General features: G+C 41.5%; 2 protein-coding genes across 4 annotated transcripts in view; both read right to left on the bottom strand.

The window, feature by feature from the left end:
- sh3yl1 (SH3 and SYLF domain containing 1) overlaps positions 1-10,138 on the bottom strand; it is a 99,387-nt gene extending 89,249 nt beyond the window's left edge. For both annotated transcript variants that reach the window (XR_003751500.1, XM_028999574.1), the window contains exons 1-2: positions 9,819-10,138; positions 3,839-3,949 (exon numbers count right to left, since the gene is read on the bottom strand). Coding sequence is in view for 1 of the 2 variants with exons in the window: in XM_028999574.1 (XP_028855407.1) it covers positions 3,839-3,949; position 9,819 (112 nt within the window). In the remaining variant the exon portion in view is untranslated. The remainder of the gene's footprint in view (positions 1-3,838; positions 3,950-9,818) is intronic.
- An 8,061-nt stretch (positions 10,139-18,199) lies between these two features.
- Positions 18,200-21,510, bottom strand: alkal2b (ALK and LTK ligand 2b). Of its 2 annotated transcripts, none has more exons than XM_028984272.1 (6): positions 20,616-21,508; positions 20,180-20,537; positions 19,981-20,034; positions 19,811-19,891; positions 19,620-19,693; positions 18,200-18,893 (listed from the first exon to the last, which is right to left on the bottom strand). In XM_028984272.1, exons 2-5 carry the CDS (start codon positions 20,415-20,417, stop codon positions 19,629-19,631), a joined length of 438 nt encoding a protein of 145 aa, XP_028840105.1. In that variant the 5' UTR covers positions 20,418-20,537; positions 20,616-21,508; the 3' UTR covers positions 18,200-18,893; positions 19,620-19,628. The 2 variants fall into 2 exon arrangements, with proteins under 2 accessions (XP_028840105.1, XP_028840114.1); XM_028984281.1 differs by lacking the exon at positions 18,200-18,893 and adding an exon at positions 18,902-19,064 and having other exon boundaries at positions 20,616-21,510.
- Between the last annotated feature and the right edge of the window lie 363 nt (positions 21,511-21,873).

Raw genomic sequence — 21,873 nt, 5'->3', positions numbered from 1 at the left:
GTCTCCTGCCAACAGGACATGCTTGAAATACTTCCCATGGGAGGCATCCTGTAGGCATCCTGACCAGATGCCCGAACCACCTCAACTGGCTCCTCTCAATGTGGAGGAGCAGCAGATCTACTCTGAGTCCCTCCAAAATGTCTGAGCTCCTCATCCTATCTTTAAGGCAGCGCCCGGCCACCCTAGGGAGGAAACTCATTTCGGCCGCTTGTATCCGCAATCTTGTTCTTTTGGTCATTACCCAAAGCTCATGACAATAGTTGAGGATTGGGATGCAGATCAACAAGTAAATCGAGAGCCTTGCTTTCTAGATCTGTTCCCTCTTCACCACGTCAGATCAGTTCAGCGTCTGCATCACTGCAGATGCTGCCCCAATCTGCCTGTTGATCTTGTGCTCCCTCCTTCCCTCACTCGTGAAATAGACCCAGAGATACTCCTCTTGAGGCAGGACCTCTCTCCTGACCTGGTCCAGAACCATAGTCTCAGATTTGGAGGTGCTGATCCTCATCCCAGCTGCTTCACACCTACCCAGCAAGAGCTGAAGGTCAGAGCCTGATGAAGAGGACCACATCATCTGGAAAAAGCAAAGACGAGAGTCTCCTGCCAACAAACTGCCTGGCAGAGTCCAAACCTAAACGGGAACAGGTCCGAAAAAAGCAGATTGCAGATTTGGAGCAGATTGGTAGTCTTTCTCCATGGCCTCACTGAATTCCTCCCACGCCCGAGATTTGCCTCGGCGACTGCCACTGCTGCACCCAGCTTGGCCATCCGGTACCTGTCTGCTGCTTCTGGAGCAGCCATGCCCTGTAGGCCTCCTTCTTCAGCCTGACGGCTCCCCTAACCCCTGGTGTCCACCAGTGGGTACAGGGGTTACCGCCACATCTGGCACCGGCCACCTTGCAACCACAGCTAGCAACAGTCGCCTCTACAATTGCAGAGCGGAACAAGGTCCATTTGGACTCAATGTCCCCCACTGCTTTTGAGACTCGGTTAAAGCTTGGTTAATGCTGGAGGTGGGAATTGAAGACAATCTTGACAGGTTCTTCTATACGTTTGGGTCTGCAAGGTGTCCAAAACATATGCCTGCACGTCAGATGATAAGACTACAAAGTCAATCATCGACCTGCGACCTAGGGTGCCCTGGTACCAAGTGTACCAATGGGCATCCTAATGTTCGAACATGGTGTTTGTTATGGCAAAACTGCGGCTTGCATAGAAGTCCAATAATGAAACACCACTCGAGTTCAGATCTGGCAGGTCGTTCCGCCCCTCCAGATCATGCTGTCATTGCCCATGTGAGTGTTGAAGTCCCCAAGCAGGACAATGGACCAGGACAAATGGGGACCAGTGAGAGCACTGTCTAGCACTCGTCCCAGGGATTCCAAAAAGGGTGGGTACTCGGAGCTGTTACTTGCCGCATAATCGCAAACAGTCAGGACCCATTCCCCGACCCAAAGGTGTCAAGAAGCTACCCTCTTGTCCCCGGGGTAAACCCTCTTTGTTTTTCCTTCCATGAAAGATCTTCTGAACTGTTCTTTGTCTCACCCTTTACCTAAGCCCAATATAAATGCCAAAAAAGAATCCCTTATTCAACCTCCTTGATAACTCTGCATAGTTTATTTAAAAGAAATGATCATCTTGATTAAAAAAATAAGTTGGACTTTAAAAGTGGCTACACTACTTTTGTATATAGCAGAAGCTGGTTAAAATGCAGCTTGTTTTTTCAGTAATTACTTCAAATAAAAAAAATAAAAAATTTGCTGATTTGAATGCTTATAACTTCTCAATAATGATTACTTTAACAAAAGTAGGTTGGATTTCTCCTCTACAGAGTGACAGTATGGGATCCTCAAAGCAAAACATCTGAAAAAGATTGTTAAGCATCATGGTAGAGGTTACAAAAAGCTTGCTCAGAGTTTTAAACGGTCAGGAATGAGATCAGAAAACAGAGCACCACAGGCACAGTCACTGTTAAATCCAGGTCTGGCAGGCCAAGAAAAATGCAGGAGCAGGAGCATGTGGAGGATTATGAGAGGTTACAGACAACCCACAGACCACCTCCAAAGACCTGCAAGAACATCTAGCTGCAGATGGTGTATATGTACATCTTTCTACAAAAAGCACAACTTGCACAAAGTACAGCTGAATGGCAGAGTGATGAGAGAGACACACTTTCTGCACTCAAGCCACAAAGTCACTACTTTAAGCAAACACTCATTCAGACAAGCCTGATTCATTTTGAAACAAAGTGCTTTGGGGTAAAAATTAAGTTATTTGGTGGTAACAAAAAGTGCTTTGCTTGGCAGAAGAAAAAAATGAGCATTAAATGAATTCAACCAAATAGCAACATGCTCTTCAGGATAATGTTCAATCATTGGTCACAAAGTTTACGCAGGGGTTGGATATTCCAGCAATGCCCCCCAAAAATGTCAATTCCCTCACTTGAATATCATTTAAAACCTACGGGATGGTTTGAAGAAAGCAGTCAATGCTCGACAGATCATCAAAGGGTCAAAAATACCTTCATCCAGAAACCAGACACTCATTAACGGCAAAAGGAGTTTCAACCATGTAATGATGTAAATTCCTTGTTGGGGTGCCCAAATGTATGCACCTGCAGGGCTCTAGACTAACTTTTTGCACGAGTTCACTGGTGCGCCTAACCTTTTTTTCTTGCACAATTATTGACGGGCTGGTGATTATGTTCTGGTTGCACTGGAAATGGAAGCAGAGTCAGGGAGAACTGACCATGAAAAAAATGACATTAAAATCCTTTATACGGTCATGTTGGCCGGCATCTACTGCCACAATAATAATGGTTTGGACATTTTAAAAGCTGTACTTGTCGGGCTCGGCTCTAACCTTTAAAGCATGACTAAAGCTCAAGCCACTCTGTCTATCTCACAGGTCCAGGATACTCACCTCTCTGTCTGTCTGCAGCATGCACAATTTCAAATGTATAGGAATATCTGGACTATGGCCAATCAGAGGTCACAATCTCCCTTCACAATCTATGATTGGTTTAGAATATGACATGGACCTAATATGTGTCTGTTCAAACCAAAGAGTTTACTGAGAATCCCCCAAAGCACTGGTCGCATATATGACCAAATTGGTCGCATTCTACATCCATGACCTATCTAATTTTGTTATAATGCATATTGTATATTTTCTGTTAATACAATAAACATAATGCAAACTACTGTTTCCATAAAGCATGACAGATATCAAAAATAAGTTGCATTTTTAAAAATTCTAAATTCAAATACACACACATAATTAACAATTATTATTCGCATTAGAAGCACTCAAAGGGATAAGGGTAGTTTGTTTTAACACAAATTGAAACAAAATTCACTTTAATTCATTTCATTGATAGGTTATGCTCACCTGACCATTAGTAACAAGTGATCATCACACTGAGAAACACACTCATGGGTAGTTACAGTATTTCACCATAATTTTGGCACAACTCAAATATGTTGTATTCAACAATGCAAAGTGTTACACTGCAAATGAAAATTTTAATTGAATTATCATAACTACAACAGCTCTGTTCAAAGACAGTAATTATGTGGGAGTCCTCAAGCCTTCAGGACCCTTCCAGAATAAACAGGGTTACTCTGTGCATAGAACTTCTGGTATTTTAAGGATGTGACCGTTCTTAAAATACCAAAGAATTCACCTGCATTAATCAAAGCAGTCATGGTTTGAAAGTAATATCTTGCTAATGTGTTTGGTATGGAAACTTTGTCTTGGCCGGTAATTTCAGCTGAAATATGTCTGTTGAAATAAGGGCTAAATTAAGAAGCAAGAAAAGAATGGAGCCGTGCTTTACCTGGTATGAGCTTGTCCGGTCCACCTCTGTTCGATATTTCGGTGAACTCTCGAAGGATTTTGGCTGCCTTCTTAGCCTCAGACTTCAAGTTGGATGGTATTGGATTATTCACTGTGTGAAAAAAAAATATTAGACATACATTAGTCTGATTATTATTGTTGATGCTTCTGCTGTCAATCAACAACAACAACATTTATTTCTTATATAGCCCAAAATCACATACAGTATGTCTCAATCAGACTGCTGATGTTCTGAGGACCGTACCAGGTCACTGTGCACAAGTCCGGCGATGTTAAGGAGATATACTTTCTGTATTGATGCATATTTGGGTAAATGACTTATCTTGTGGGAATTTCCAGCACTACCTAGAAAGCACTGCAAACCTATATAAAATTCTAAAAAAATTTAAGAAAACACACAATAATGGAACATTTTTTTCTGAAAGCCTTATTAAGGCAGCATGTTTTCAAGCTCTTCTCTGAAGACATCAGAGAGGTGGGCCTCCATGGATCAGACTTGTTTTTACAGCACGCCCAACAAATGCTTGTTGGATTGAGATCTGGGGAATTTGGAAGATAAGTCAACAGCATGGACTGCTCATTCCTCAAACTGTTCAAACTATTGAACAATTTTTGGACAAGGTGCATTTCCCTACTGAATGCTACACTACCACGAAAGAACTCCAATCAAGTTGTACATGTAGTTTGCAACAATCCTAAAGTAGTGGTTACATGTCAAATTCACATTCATTCAGACCAGCACACTGTCTTGGAGTTAATCCATGGTTTTTTGATCACTGTTGCCGTTTTAGGGAGTAAAACATTGTAGGTGTTTTCATGACGCAGAATCTAGATACACATTAAAATACTGATGCACTCCCAGAGGAAAATTAGAAATGTTTTATACATAAACCACAGGGCACACCTAAGATCAGTCAATTTTGCACAGTCCATTTTTTTTTCCCAATGGCTCAAATGAGAACATCATCCTGGTACTGGTATGACTTGTTTCTGGCTGGTGTTCAGTTTTGCGGTTTTACCCAGGGAGGTGTTAAAACGTCACCTTCAATGCTGTCCTACCAGTTGAGGAATTCAAGAAAAGCCAGCCGGGTCAAAAGCACAGAGTCTCATTTGCACCTGGAAGAAAGTTGCTCATGACAGAAACAGTAATGCAGCGGCCTGTGCCAATTTAAATATTTTCAAACAGAGCGTGAGTCTTGGCATTCACTGTTCAGTTTATGCCTATGACACATTCAGCCTCACAAGTTCAGCCTTGGAAGTGTCACTTGTACAAGGAACAATGCTGGTTGAAATTTGCACAAAGCCTAATAATGGCATCAATTCATTTAAATAGTTATTAAGCTTCAGTCATGAAGACCTAATGTCTCCATGCCACTCCCGAAGAAATGTTAACACTACTATAACAACATTTAATCATGCTTTCACTAGCGTATTCGTTTATTTTAATTGTTTGAGGAGAAAAATAATTAAGGACTGTCATTTGATTAAAAATGTATAACTTTTAACATTTAATTTTAAAATTTCTGCTGATTCAGATAAACCATGTCACATTGCATTTTCAGCATTTATATATTTTTATCTGGTCATGTCTGATTAACCTGATAAAAATTGTGGTTAATCTGACAGCTATTGCATTTTGATTTGTGATTTAAACTGGGAGGCACCTCATATAAAAAAGCAATGAACGTGAAGAAGAGGGGTGACTTACCCATCAAAACATGCAACCCAAATTACTGCAGCTTTCAATATAAAGTACCTCTTTTCTTTGGCACCAATTCTTCAACCTCCACAGTAGTCATTTTCATTACTGTAGCAGTGATTAAGAGAGTTTTCTAGCAAGCGTGATTATTATTGCCCGTCACTTTAACTTGGGACACATTTGACTTGGTGAACGTGAGGTAAATGAAACTTTGCTGTTTGCTGAGCATGACTGTCTCACATGGACGATGATGCAATATGATTAACTTATGGGTCAGTCAGGGGTTGTAAAAATTTCCAAACCACAAACTGTTCAGCTGTAGCCCACACACAGGCTAGCACTTTTATATTTGTTTCACAAGTCAGACAGGAAGTAAACTAAATATAATTGCCTGAATTGATTTACGAATATTGTTTATAAACTAATTGCAGTGATTACATAATCAATCAGCCGTAAAAAAATATATATATGCTAATCAATAAGCATAATGAAATATCACTACTTATCAATCCTTAGTGTTATTTTGAATGACAAATAAATAAAATGATACATAAAAGCCTTGAGTCTCTAGTTATTGAAATGTGACAATGGCCAGTTTACCCATATGTCATAATTAGTCTCTGGTTACACACAAAGTATAAAAACAATTAAAAGATAAAAATACCACTGCCAGAAACAACTGCATGCTTTCACAAGAGCCAATTCCAAGAATAATTCTCCCTAAGTGACCTCAAGCACGAGCAAGAGTTCAGTAGTTCAGAATGTCCTTAATTAGAATAGTGGAATCCCCCCCCCCCCCAATACACAATATTTTTGAGTATTTTTTTGTAGGTCACCTCCTCTATCATGGCAGTACAAGACATCACATGAACCAGCAGATGACTTACAAAGAAGTTATTCATTGTTCTGAAGCTAGAAATGGCAAAGCTCTTGGTAAATACATATTTTTAAAACCATTTGTCTATTTCATGAAAATGAAATAGCATGTCGATCACAACTCAATTATTTTGCTCTGGGATCAAAGCAGAAATAAACACAGGTAAATTCAATTAGACAAAAACTGGTCAGAAACTAGGGCTGGGCAATGTGGCAATATGATCCCAATATACCTTCTCATACCGAATGCTAAAAATAAAAGCGATGAATGTTTAAACTTATTGTTAAACTTGGATCGATGTCAGTTTTACACAATCTGGAACAATTTCATCACAATTTATAAAGCTACTAGTGTTCTAATCTCACCATAAAATCCATATATGTTTCTAGAACAAAAATCCATGATGCTAAATATAGCCAATGTGCTGTGACCTGAAGCAATATGAATACGGAATCTGATCCAGTTCATGGACATCTATCAACAGTAACAGTCCCTTAAATTAAAACATGCCAGTTGCTTAAATGTCATTACAGACCAAGGAGCTACTGATACTAAAAATGAATATGCACTAATATATTTCAGGTGCCTTGTTATCAAGACCCTTTCTTTTCTTTAATGGTTTCTATTTACAAGCAGGGTTAATTAAAAAAAAAAAAGTGCAGCCAAGGTGTTGTACTGACTGATATCAGCACACCACACCCACACTGTGAAACATCAAGCATGAAACTAAGTTGGAGCAATCAATGAAAATAGCAGCACAATTTCTATTAACCTACTGGTGACCGCATTAGATGTGCCAGTTTGCCAAACAGCGTCTAATTCGTATCAGTGAATCATTAAACGCCACACAGTGCAATGTTTCAGCAATGACTACACACATCATTAGCGGTGACCACTGCAGGTCCTGCTACTCGCTCACGCACTCACTATCCATAACTGCTCCATCCACATCAAGGTCACGAAAAATTGTGAATTCTTTTGCAATGAGTAAATTACACTAATACTGCAAAACAGGCCATTTGTCATAAGATAGGGATTCGTACCGGCAATGTTCCGATCTGGAAAAGTTACAGCAGGCAGATATTTACATGTTAATGTTAACTTATCTTTTTTTTTTACCCGCTAGGCCCAAGTATGTGAATAAACTATCTATTACTGTGCAGGTCCTTCACATGCCATGCCAATGAAGTTCATAAAAATAAGAAATTGGCAATGAAATCACCCACAGTGGATATACCTATTAATTCAGGTATAAATTATTTAAAAACTAAATAAAAACATGCTTGTTCATAATTTTCCAGATTCTGGGCCACTTTAAATGCTTTCATAATACCCTGAGGCACTTACACACCTTAGGACGGAATCACCTGAATTAAAAGACGTAGGCAACGTCTAAGAAATAACAATGAGAATACAATTCTTCTGATTACTACTGTACAAATAATTACTGCTTACGCAGATCTACTGTGGAAATTAGGTCTTTAATTAGTCAATGAGTCATTATCAAAGCAAAATAAAGCATTTAAACATGCAGAATGCAAACGCTTGCGACAACACAATTACTTACTAATTCGTAGGTGGCAGAGTTAATGACAGATTACTAATGCATGGCAGATCTGGGAGGAAACAAAAATGCAGAAAGATCTGCTGCCAGCAAAACTGTTATACATTTTGACACAGGTCTAATAATACAAAGTATAAGATGGAGAATTCGACAAAGGTCACCGCATCTTAATAAGTCAACTGGTTAAGGAGCCTTGATTAAAAATACATAAGAATACAACAGAGAATCCCATTTGGCTTCAGTGGATGGTTTGCCAGTAACTCTGTACAAAGGAGAACAATCAAATGAGAATGGCTAAAGATCCACGTTTGTCCAGAGGGTTCAGCTTTCAAACTGATCGGATCTGGAAAAGTTACAGCAGGCAGATGTGTACATACAGTTATCATGGGCATGAATAATGTGGTCATTCTGGCCTTTCAATGATTTGCATACACTCATTTTGAAATGAAACCTCCAGGGGCCAAGCCTCCCACGAACTGGAAACCGCTTAAACGCCAGATATGCCGTCTAGGGTCAAGCGAGTTTTACACCTCCATGCACAGGGCGCCATACCATAAAAAAACGGACACCTTCAGACTCGAGTGAAATCAGGAGCCAAAAGACTTCTGGAGACCAAGATTGAGCTGTTTGACTCTCACAACAAGAGGAATATTTGGAGCCAAACAGGATGATGGTGCCACCATGCCCTGGGAAAAGTGGATGAAATAAAGAAGGAAGAGAACTACCTCTGCATCACCACAAACCGTTTAACAGTTGAAACGTGGACATGATCGTGTGTTCCAGCAGGACAACCATTGCAACACATTAACACTGGTCATGGAATGGATAATGCAGACCAGCATTAATCTTTGGAAACTGCCTTCCCCAATCCTGAGTGAGAAACCAACCAATTCTTAATTTAAGTGATCAAATGTCTATGCAGAATCAAGCTACAAGGAAAAAAGATCACGAAAAATTTGTGTTTCCTTGAACTTTTGACAGTCTAGACGATCTTGAAGAAGGTCAATAAGCATTATATATACGATTGAAAAGCCATAAACCATCATGGCATTCGTGCCCATGTAAAAGTCGTGCCGCCTGGCAACAACTCTACCTTCTTACCATTTACATTTACAGCATTGATCACACGCTGTACAGGGACATTCCCCCTGGAGCAACTTAGGGTTAAGAGTCTTGCTCAGGGACACAATGGTAATAAGTGGGGTTTGAACCTGGGTCGAGTGTGTTACCCACAAGGCTACTACCCTGCCAGAAAAAAAAAATTTAATAATCGGTGAAACAATGAGAAAAGGAGAGCAATTTACAAATAGACAGACGCCCAGAAACTAGTGGGTGACGTCAGCGATCCCTCCCTCGGGGCGCTGCAGCTTTTAATGGTTTTTGAGGCTCGAAATTCTTCTTCACCAGGTGGAAGTCGCCACTACGCCCATCACGTCACTGAGACCCACACCCAACAACCCCACGCAGCCCGCCAGGGAGCAGTAATAAATAATAATAGTATTAATTAACAAAAACTGCTCAGGTAGCTTGACTGACATTGACGGATGACGAAGGGTCGGTTTTACTACAGAAACAGGTTTTTTTTCTAATTTATCGTGGGGTTCTCACGTTTTCAACTTCTCACGAGACTTTGTTAAAACTTTAAATGACTTAAGGTTTTAGTCCCTAAATCATTGTAAGAACTAAGAGGAAAAAAACAACATTCTAGTGAAGTAGGCCAGCGAGTGTAGTTTTCAGGAGCGAGCCGTCAAATTCTCCTCAGCAAGGACGCCCGACGTGACACGGCGGCACAGCTCGGGACCCCGCCGGGCGCTACTTACTGGTCGGTCCCTGAGGAAGCGGAGCTTGCTCGGTCTGCAGGCGTCAGGTCGGCGCTGGAGTTTCACACTCCGCTCACCTGGCGCGGGCGGCGCGCACCTGACACAGCCTGTTGCGTGGCGCGACTCTTCCAGGACCCACACAACACGCCACTTTGCCGGATCTTTGAAGCAGACGCGCGACGGCACTGTTAAAAAAATGTTTCGTTTCGCCCACCGAGGTCGCGACAAAAGAGGGACCAACACATGTTTCCTTTTTTTTAGTGGTTTTTACTTTTAGTTCAGGCGAAGTTTGGACAAATGCGACGAGCGTTCCGCGACAGGACCCGCGTGCGCATGCGCTCAGGGCGCGGCAACGTTTATAAAACAACAATATCGGCGCGTGTTCTTTCATTAAGTAAACCCAAAGTTTTATTACCTTTCCTGTTTCATTCAACCATTTTTTTTTTGGTAATTCATAACGTATAAATGCATTTCTTTCGTGCCTCATGTGATTAATGGGAAGAATGCACAATTACCTTCGGTCTAAGGTAGTGATAAGCGATAATTATCCGTGACAGAAGAGGAATTGACAGGCGCTTGTTTTACGGTGATTTACTGTTCTGGAAAATAAACGGTCTTTTATTTTTTACGCTGCAGGATTATAGCGTCTCTACACCTTTGAATAAAACCGTGACATGTTTATTTAGCCTCCCATTCCGTGTCTTCAAAAATATTTTTTAGCAAAATACAGTACAGGCCAAAAGTTTGGACACACCTCATTCAATGTGTTTTCTGTATTTTCATGACCATTTACATAGGTAGATTCTCACTGAAGGCATCAAAACTAGGAAAACGTGGAGTTATGTACTTAACAAAAAAGGTGAAATAACTGAAAACATGTTTTATATTCTAGTTTCTTCAAAATATCCACCATTTGCTCTGATTACTGCTTTGCACACTCTTGGCATTCTCTCGATGAGCTTCAAGAGGTCGTCACCTGAAATGGTTTTCCAACAGTCTTAAAGGAGTTCCCAGATGTGTTTAGCACTTGTTGGCCCCTTTGCCTTCACTCTGTGGTCCGACTCACCCCAAACCATCTCGATTGGGTTCAGGCCCGGTGACTGTGGAGGCCAGGTCTCCACTTTTTGTTAAGTACGTAACTCCACATGTGTTCATTCATAGTTTTGATGCCTTCAGTGAGAATCTACCAATGTAAATGGTCATGAAAATAAAGAAAACACATTGAATGAGAAGGTGTGTCCAAACTTTTGGCCTGTACGGAATAAGACTTTTTACAACTTTGTGTTTTTTAATAAGACTCATGGGACAGGTCTTTGTTGCTGTTGCTGTTCTCTTACGCAAGTCCTTATCACAGTTACTAATTAAATTGGACGAGTTTTCCAAAAGGCACTACCGGGTGATTTATTTATTTGTTGCATTGAAATTGAATTTTTAGTGGTTGAGCACTATATTATTATGGCCTTGTTTATGTATTACTTATTTAGTATGTAAGCAAAAGTTAGGAGCATTTCATCATGTGGTGCATTGCATATGCAACATTGCAATATATTCTGGACATATTGATCTGAATTTTAATCCACATTCAATCTACTCTCCTGGTCTCTTTTGTGCAGATCATAGCATTGATTCCTTTTCTGCAGTGTCATTCAGTCATGTCTTGTTTGTAGCTTTTACCTTTCAGTTTTTTTGCTGTATTACTTTGTGATTTTTTTTTTCTTTTCAAATCCTCCTTGGTGTCAACATGATTGGGCCACTTAAATTCGGCAAACTTTGTTGACAGTGAACCAAGGAGTGTGTCAACAAGAGCCTTTTTACAGTCTTGGCATCACTGGAAAAACCAGTCTCTTACCTTCAGAGCTGTCATATCTGCTCAGCTCTGATGCTTGGATGTGGTAATACTATAGCCCTGCTGAATACAAGTGTGTGTATAAACATGAAGCATGGAAAAAAGAAAAAACCCAGCACCCTGCATGCTGGTTTTATGCATGAAGCCGTTTTTTTTTTCTTATACATTTATTAACATACATTTTGTCAAGCCAATTTCATTACAAGTGTATTAAATACGAGTGCCATAGTAGGTTGACGGAACATAATATCGCATATTTTAATTTATTCTTGCCATCTGTCATCATTAAAAGTTATGGATTTCTATATTTCAACCAACTGGCTGCATTACTGATTTCCAGCTGTTTTCCAGCTGGTCGCCAAATGTGACTGAAGTGATTTGTATCATTTTTGGAAGCTTTTCCTTTGGAGCACAGGTTTTCAAAAACTATACCTTGTATTGGAACTTTTAATATGCACTGTGTAATGTGGTCTGTGATAATATTGGCAGAGCTGCACACGGACTCCCATATGCAATGTATTGTTTCTTATGATGTGATGTCGAAGTGCTGGCGTAAATTTAGCCCTGCTGTCCTGGGGTTAGGAGGACAGAGCTTATTTCCCACCATCCAAATTTGAGATGCTGGGCGGGTTTCAAAGGCATTACGGCATTACTGCTCATCTTTTGCCCAGCTTCCATATGCTAAATGGGCAGGCCTATGGCTTTTTTATTCATGTGCAGTTTTTTAGCAACATTATGGATTTGATTTTGTTTCGTTTAATGAAGTAGAAAAACTTTTCGCCACATTTTTTCTTTGTCTACAGGAACAGCAGCTTGTCCCTAGCAAGCTTGTGACTTATAAATTCACTATCAGCAAAATGCTTTATCTTTGAATCTGAGGATTCAAATATTAATTTAAAGAAAAAAAGAAGCACCATCATACATGTTACATGACAGAAACCTTTCTAGCCTGGAATTGTTTCATGAAATGCTTTTTAATGTCACAGACACTTATATCTGTTGTGGAGTGATGGTGCCCCATCCTGTGTGAGTCCATGCCCTTCATCCAGTGTCCTGCGAGACTCAACATAGGATTCAGCAATTAAGTATAGTGATTTTGTGATGGAATTATAGGAGCATTGAAATAATTGGTGCTGAAAGCTGTTTTGTTGTATTCCATTCTGTGCTGTATTTTGTTCTATTTTGATTGTTTAAATGAGTGGTTGTAACTGAATTAAATACTTGTAGTAAAATAAACACATTCTGTTTTTAAGTGACTATATCTGCATTTATTTAAAGCTTAGTAGGAGGTGGCAACTTTATAAAACCAAGAAAAGCTGGGAAAAACAACAGTACAACCTTTTAACGGCATTTGATCCTACTAATACTAAAAAAAAAAAAATGTCCCATGTGTAAGCTGCCAAGGGATCTGTGTGTGGATACATATGCACTTTATTAGAAAACAAGAGCCTACATCTGTTAGTTGTCTTTGATACAGATTATTTCAAGACTATGCTTTTTATCTTCCAAGTCATGGCTAACAGATCTACAACCTAGTGACTGCTGTCCAACATTAGATATTCCTAGCTTTTGGGAGACTATACCTTACATTATATATTTAAAGCATTCATAGTTCAGTTTACATGATCTATCTAATTTTGGGCAACTCCATACAAACAAACTTGGGAAAAAAACGACCAGTTGCGTGAGTTGACATTACAGCAAATTCTGCCAGACATTCACATACATGCACAAACATAAATCACTGAACATAAATTACACAGGAACAAAAGAAGAACTAGAAGCTCCAGTGGCTGGCCACAAAGCCACAGGTTACAGAAAGTAGCGGCCCAGGCCTGTATGCTGATAAGAGGTGCACTTGATGATCCCGTCTGGAGTGATTTTCTTTTTTTTTATATATATATAACCATCCAACCGATGATGAATCATACACACCCAAGAATGCAAGAAATGCCACAAATGTCTTTTCCGCTAAGTGTGATGCATTTGACCTAAGTGTAAACATATGTAAGTATCTTTTTACTGTTATGTGAAACCGATGTTATTGTCATCGCACAGACAGACTGCAGAGTACTTAGATCCAGGAGGAGGTGGAGCCAATGGAACATTAGCGGCCCAGATGAGGGATTTCCTCAAAAAGATTTCCTGGGTGTGACTGCTGTTGCCACACGGGGTCACAGCACACCCACTCCCACTGCACTTTATTCAGATAATTTAAAATTTGCAGTTGTTTATTAAAATGAGATAATACATTCCACACCGTTTACTTTGTTAACACTTTATTTAGCTTTAACCTTTTTTTTTTTTTTAATATGGTGTCCACACTAGGCAGGCAAAATGGTGTTGGCTTACTAATCATGTTTCTTTGTTTGAGTTATGTGGGTTGTGGGGTGTTGTGAGGCAGTCCTTCCTGGAGCACTTCCTGTAAGGCCGAAGCTGGGATTGAGGGCTGAGGAGGAACCTATTTCAGCTGTACCATTCAAAGAGGGAATTTGGCGTTTTGTCTGATGCAAATATGCCAATAGTTGTACATGGACTCTGGATTTGTATTCATGCAAAAAATATTTCCCAAAATAAGATTATACATATAACCAAATACTGTTCATTTCTAATGTGATGCTATTTTTCACTAAACACTAAAAAGGTTTTGAAATGAGAGCTTAATTTGTATATTTTTGTGTGTGTTTTGCCACAACTGTCTAATGCTTTTTCAAATTTTGTCTTGCTGTAGGATGCATATACTTCATATTTGAGAAGAAAACGGCCCACAGATCTAATGCCTTCCAAATGGAAAATTTTTTGAACCACCTACTCTCGCCCTGCTTCAAATAACAGTTGATGAAATAATTGTTCGGTGTAATAAGGCTGCCTACAGCGGTGTCAAGATCACCAGTCATCCAATCATTGTACATCCTGTGTAATTTGCTGTAGGAGTGGTACCACAGCAAGCAGAGCCTGCACCACAAGCCTGATTCAATCTGTCCACATAAATGCTATAAAGTGCTATAACATTTTCAGGTGCCCATGTGCACAACAGGCTGAAATGTAAAAACTCAGTTGTCACCCTTTTTTCCTGTGGTTGGGCCATAACCCAGGATCCGAACACATGTAGGCTGAAAAGCACGGAGCTACGTGCCATTTTTGACACACGTGGGAGAATTAGGCTGTAAAAGTGCAGCTGCAGCTGGGCATATGACGGCAGAACGAATAGGCACTCTTATTCATCCAGTAAACAGAAAAAAAGACGGACAATAGAGAATCTGATCAGGCCAACCTTGTGCTGAATTTCCTTTGGCATTTAGAGTCTACCAATGCTGTAAAATTGTCAAACAATCTGGAAACTCTTTTCAGCCTTCGATGAACATCGATTCAAGACACAGAGGCCTGCCAAGTGATCAATCTCACTAGCTGGAAATGCAATCAGGTTAAATATGTCCTTTCTACTATACACACATAAAAAGGCAATCTAATTGTTGCTGTTATATAGCATTTACTAGTTGACATTCCATTGACCAATTTTAAACTGAAAACTGTAGACAGTTGCAGGGAGATTAAGAGCATTCGTGTTGTGAATGTACAGACATTTTGTAGAAGATGTTTTTTTTTTTTTTTTTTTTTGGGTTTGTGGGACTCTAATGGCACCCCGAATGCACAAGATAAAATAAATGAACTGAATACACCATGAGTTTTTTGACCTCATTAAAGCCAATTTATGAGGACACCAGGGACAAAAATCTTTGATCCGTTTCATGACCCTAAAAGCCCTCAGCTAAGATGTAGACAACGGCAGTGGAAACAATATGAATGCATCCGTGATGACTTGACATAAAACCTCCTTGCAGCCAATCCAATTGCACTTTATTTTAAGTGGTTTAATCTAAATTCTGCTTTAACTATAATGTGGATAGACATCCTGGATCCTGGCCCAATCAGGTTCTTTAACTGGCCACCTGAATTGTGTGTATTTTGTGTCATTCCTAAAAGATGTCATTGCTTGTATTTTGTCACTCAATTGTTTCACACACAGTGGCACTATGTAGATAATTTAATACATGTTTTGACAATGTATCTGTTGGGTTGTATTGGAGATGAGTTAGATATACCCTTGGGAATTCTGACGTGGGACGTTAAAATGAAATTTTGCGGACAAGGAACACAGTTTTCAGTTGTAAACCTTCAAATAGAAGAGTTCAGTGTAAAAGGCTGGCACCTGAAGGATATCATACCCATGCCCACAGGCTTGGCTTGATCGTTTGTGGCACTTAGGTATTCGGTGGCAGGGAGCTAACCGTTGCAGCTTTGAACATTCTCTGATCATGTGCTCACTCTGGCCCAGTCCTGCTAATCAGCTTACAGAGTTCCTTGAACGCTTCATGTCACTTTGTGAAGAACTTATTTTTCCAACGTGGTCTTAATACATGTGAGAAACACAGGCACATATCGTCTATACCGTCTAACCCTATTTCTCCTCCTTCCTACATTCTTAATCATTAAGGAAAAAGAGACTACTGAAGTATGAAGTGTAACGGCTGTCTTTTTTCATTGGTTCACATCGCCTTTCCCCTTCTTGAGGACATTTTTCTGTTTGGTGTTATACATAGGTCTGAGATTTATGGAGTGGAACTGAAGAAACAGCTTGACCTTTTGTTGAAACAATGAGGAGATGTTTTGGTTTGGAGGAGACGGTGGGTCAGATGCGACATTCACTCCCTTTCACTTCTCCTTACTTCCTCCCTTAAGTGCGGTCAGAAGGAAAAGCCGAGGTGGGCGTCTGGCCAGACAGGATAAATGATCTGCAGGCCCCTAATATCTACAGATTATGGATTTCAGAAGATCAGAATCTTCGCAGCAGATTCAGTTGTGTAGACCACTGCACTCATGTTCTTTTAGATTCATAAATGGATTTCAATGTGCAGTAGGTGGAAAAGGCTTAAGCAGATGATCTTGCTTCTCTCACTGGTGTGTGCCACTCATAGGTTTGTGGTGTAAAGATGGATCAAGGAACATCTGGAAGGGGCCAGGGATGACTTCATTTGTGTATGTGAAATTGTGGAAGCAATAAATAACCCCCAAAAGAAAACCTTGCGCTGACCGTGTCCAATTGGACAACACCGTTAGGTGTTCTAAGAAACACCTTGACTGCTGTTACTCCATGATGTCTTTTTCAGCCCGTGATTCCTGTCAATCTCGCTGCTATTTATTGTATTTCTTTTGCCTTGCGTGGGTCTGGCCTTCGTCCAAATCAATAGTCAGACCAGCCCAACCACAGCCTTGGCAGCAGGCAAGTGTGGGAGTTCCCCAGTGGCAAGTCTACACACAGGTATCTCCTCAACAGACTACAGTATTCTTCGGTGCCAGGGTACGTGTGTAGTTTGGAAGGCTAGTACGCGTGTCGGTTTTAGGAACATGGTTTTATATCTGTAAAGAAAGACAGAGCAGCATTGTGGAGCTTTGTGCCTTTAAGTGGCATATTGGACCCCTGTCATGTAAGCTGTGTCCACCATAGAGAGGCCTGTTGCAATCTCATCATTCAAAAGAGCGCTGGACTTTTAACAATTTGAGCATTTACTGCATGTGACAGGAACCTGAAGCCATCGGGGGGGACTCCAGAAAGGTTGACCCAATCTTGTGTCTCTCATGGGCTCCTCTTCCCTCCTCCTTAAATTCTTTTTCATTTCCTCCCTCCCATTGTTCACTCGCTACCTTCACACGCAACGTCTTTTAGCTGTGACACCTCTGCCAGATCCATTTTTAATTTTTTTTTTTAAAGCTTGTTTAGCTGGATAATTGCATGGTTGTTCTGAGGCTTTTCTTCAAGGTGTCTACTGACTGTGCTGCTGTAAACTCTGAGAGGCGGAGGGTGACTGCTGCATGCCTGGGCTCATAGCACAGGATGGCTGAGTGGTTTGCTGTGGGCTAAGGGCCATGTGTCTGCTTATAATAGGCCTCTCTGTGTACAATAGTCCTTCTGCAGAAACAGGAGAAAGTGTGACGTGGGGATAAGAGCGCATTTTTTGAAGGAGTTAATAAACCATGGCCGTGTTGTGGCTTTCAGGGCACACGTCTTAGGGCCAGATTCTAACATGGTGGCAGATATTGTCTCAGAAGAACTTCCCTCTCATCCCTGAAACGAATAAGTCAAGCTTGATTTACTGCTGCCAGAGGAAATGCTTGTTCAGTGTGAGAAGGCCCATTAATCAAACACAGTCGTCATTTAAGGGCAATGAGCACAGTGGCCGTGCACAGGAAGCATACAAGCAAACAGATAGTTCTGTATGTGAGCCAATATGGCCCATGTGTCAGCCTACCTTTCACTTATCAGTGTGATGGCATTATGACGGGCCTATTTTATCATGTGGCTAAATTTTAGAATAACACATTTTATGAAAATTATGTAGATTTCACTTCACTCCTTTCCTAAATCATTGGCTTCTAGTAATACTCCGATGCAGCATGAATAAGTCTAAAAAAACTGAAATGAACTTCAATAAGCCTTTTGTTTATTTAAATATATTTAAATATGTGTCAGCACCCATTCAATATAACAAATGTTTATTTAAAGATCATTTATATTTACTATTTACAATATTTACATATTGCATTCTAGCAAGGATGTTTGTATACTTTGTGCAGAGACAATTCACAATAGCTTGAATATATAAATATATATATTTATATATATAACATTCATGCGGAGGGCAATGCTGATTATTCCGTCTCAACACAAATTGCAATCAGCTATTCCTGTTTCATCTCTGATAGAGTCAATGTCTTGCAAAGTCAAAAAAGGCAAAAACAAATGATCATGCAAATGTTAATTCATCATGGGGTTTTCTTCTGACTCTGAGGAATGTGTCCGAGGTCACTGGGATATGGATTTAGAAGCCTTGGTTTCTGAGGAATGCAGAATATAACATAAACTGGGGGGGTATTCAACCCCAAAAGCATGTTGTTGGGCCGTCATGCCAGGTTCACCCATGAAGATTGTCTCTTTTTTTGGCAGCAGGACATAATTTCTTCATTTGCACCATTTCCTCTCTCAGACATCACATAGACAGCACAGTAGACAACACTGACAGTGCGCTGCATGGAGAAGTCTGTTGAAGTAGTCCATTTCGTTGCACGAAACAAAAAATGAATATGCTGTTTCTTGTGATTTGTCTGATTTCCCTGTTTCTGTCCAAGGCACTTTTTTCTTCATCTTGCTTCTCTTTATTCCTCCTTGAACTCTGTAAGATACAGAGACATCACTTGACATTTATTGAACCTGCACTTGGCTTCCTTTGAAATTCCTCCTCTCACAAAGTACCACAAAGAGATATGGGCTGTTCATAATCTGTTACAGAAACATGATGGGCTGGCTGGTAATTTATGATGTGCATGGATCCGCAGCCTCAAGCCTGATAAATAAATAAATAAACAAAAACTCCACGTCATCATTGAACAAAATAGACTTTGCACAGAAGCCATTGTCATAATTATATTCTGCGAGGATGCAGGACCTGGATTCCGCGTGTGTCTATGTGATCACACACAGTGGCACAAGCGCATGACCAACAATGACTAGGGCAGTCCGACAGTGTCAGGTTTCCCCGAGAGCTACCTGAGCATCAGTCCGCTAAAGACCATACAAGCTGTGCTCATATTAACAAATATCAGAGGATCCCGATTCTGATCTGATGTGTGTTCATCACATCACATCATCTCTTTTCATTGATTCATGTTCAGATTCTAAATAACATGTTGGAACATAACATTCGCTCAGTGGGATTAAGTCCTTGGTGCCGCATCTTGAGATGTAGAGAGGTATCACAATTATAAAACAGATGCTGAATGAAGGGATTATGTCATTTGACAAATGGAAATGGAACTGAACGCATGCATTGTGTACTCCTGTGATGTAATTCTCTGTTAGATTATGAACTATTCTGTATAATGAAAGGTATTGTACTCACTTCGCGTGTCTATCCTTCTGAACAGCGTTGACTTCCCGCTAACCTTGTAAGTAGCCGTGCACATCTTTTGTAATCTGGAAAGAATTTTGCACGCATCTTTAGGCCGTCTTTGAGAAGGAGTTGAGATACACCGCTTTAATTTACATATATATATATATATTTTTATTTTATTTAAGTTTTTAATCACTTACATGCAGGAATAGTGCAGTCCCTCGTATTATGATATAGTCTGTAAAAGTGTTTGCTACACTTTGGGCTGAAGTAGAGAGGACCTAAAAATCCAGAAGTAATTATTAGTGCCCCGTCAAACGTCCATTGCCAGTCCAGGCAGGACACACTGCGCTCAGAGAAACTCATGTACCTGTTAGGTGCGTCAAAAACCTCTCCTTCTGACTAAGGTCTCTTGGAAAGACCTCTGCAGGGACACAGAGAGATTACCAAATATAACCAATGGCCACATGCGGGCTCATCATGGCACAGATATTTTGCGAGAGATACATAGATCATCATCGTTAAAGAAAAAAACCAACATCTTGTAAATGTTCTTCATTCCAGCTCACCTAAAACCTGGTCACTGCGCTGTGACTTGTTGACTTCGTTCACTTCCTTGGTCTCCACGGAGTAGTCCTGCCTCTTGGCATCGCCGTCCTCCGCCTGGTGCCCCTTCGCCGCCCTCGCTCTGTCCACGAAGGCCTCGAGGAGGCTCCTGCCCTCCCTGGAGCCCGTGGGCCCGCAGTGTCCGGCGGTGAGGAGCAGCAGCAGGACGCCGGCCAGGACAGGTGCGCGCAGCGCACGCATGGCGCAGGGCGACGGGACGCGTGGGTCTGACGAGCAGAAGTTCTAATCCTGTCGCGGGGGGTTGTTTTAGGGTGGCTGGTGAAGCCTTGTGAAGCAAAGCAGGAGGAACGAAGGAGAACCCTGGACAGATACAACGGGTTCTTTGAAGTTCTGAAAGAAGTGCTGGAAGGCGTAAATGAATTCATGAATCGGAATTACCTGCTGTGTTTTCTCCCGCCCCTCTCGCTCTCTCTTTTTGTCACCCTCTCCGGTCACGCGTGTTCAGCGGTCCTCGGCCCACGCCGCTGGGTTAGGATTCCGCCGGAGACCCGGTGCGCCGCGCCGGACCGAACCGTCGCTCCCGCGCCGACATCGATCACGGCGAGCAAAAAGAAATCGGAACGCCGCGAGAAATCGCGCAGGTGGTTCCCGCCGCGTGGAGAGTCGTGGCGGAGTTTGTCTCGTCCGGCATGGGCTCCTCCACTTTTTATCGTCCGCTGCAGACGTAAGGACTCGTCCCATGTGGATTACCCCGGCATGTCTTTAATTAGAAACGCGTTAAGAGCGCTTCGGAAAAAATGCATTTTATTTCGGCCGCCTTCTACATAGCGCTTCCTGTTCGTTTTTTCTTCTTCTTCCCCACTTTTCCAAAGTTTTTAATTTTTAACAGGAAATGTAGAAACCTTTCGGCAACATTTCGCGAACGTGTGGTCGATTGTCTTTGAATTGTCCCGTGGAGGATGCTGTAATCGATTCGACTTTTCTCTTCTTCACTTCTCTTTCAGAGCCATTACAGGAAATCCCATCAGAAAAAAAAAGCGAATTAGCGGCGATCGCGGTAAGTACCGGCGCGGGAGAGCGATGGCGAGGGGGCGAGGTGGACCGACCGAGCGACCCCGCTCCTCTTCTCCCGGCGCCGCTTGCCTTGCGCCTTAATCTCGCACACCACTCCCTTAAAGAAGGGGGGAAAATCTCCGATTTCAGTCCCCTCCTCCGGCGCCCGTGATAATCGGGATTATAAAGCTCGGCTACTATTATTGTACTTGAACGGGTCGGGCAGCTTTATGGGGATGACGCGGGGCAGGAGCTCAGCAGTGCCGCTCGTGGTGCGGATGAACGAGCGTGGGAGACTTCGTGTCCGTGTCCGTGGGTTGGGGTGGGGGTGGGGGGGTGCTGAAAGGATAGCGCCCACCTGAACACGTATGCAGCATGCAGTGACTCGAACGCATGTACACCCGTTCGTGAACGGCAACGCGATGCCGGGTATTAACGCCGGAAAAGCGTTTGGTTTTGTGCTGCAAGCGCTGTCCGAATCGTTGCCCTTTTCCGCAAAATAAAATGCTCCGCGAAACGGACTTAAGACGAATACGGGACCTTGTGCTAAAAGGAGTCACTTCTCTGAATGAAAGCCGGCTGCTACTCTCACTGTAGGCTATATAATCAATCAGCCGTGGAAGATTTATTGGATTAAACGCCT

Source organism: Denticeps clupeoides, chromosome 1, assembly GCF_900700375.1.
Source record: "Denticeps clupeoides chromosome 1, fDenClu1.1, whole genome shotgun sequence".
In the NCBI taxonomy this organism is placed as follows: Eukaryota; Metazoa; Chordata; class Actinopteri; order Clupeiformes; family Denticipitidae; genus Denticeps; species Denticeps clupeoides.
This window is presented reverse-complemented; position numbering and strand designations above follow the sequence as displayed.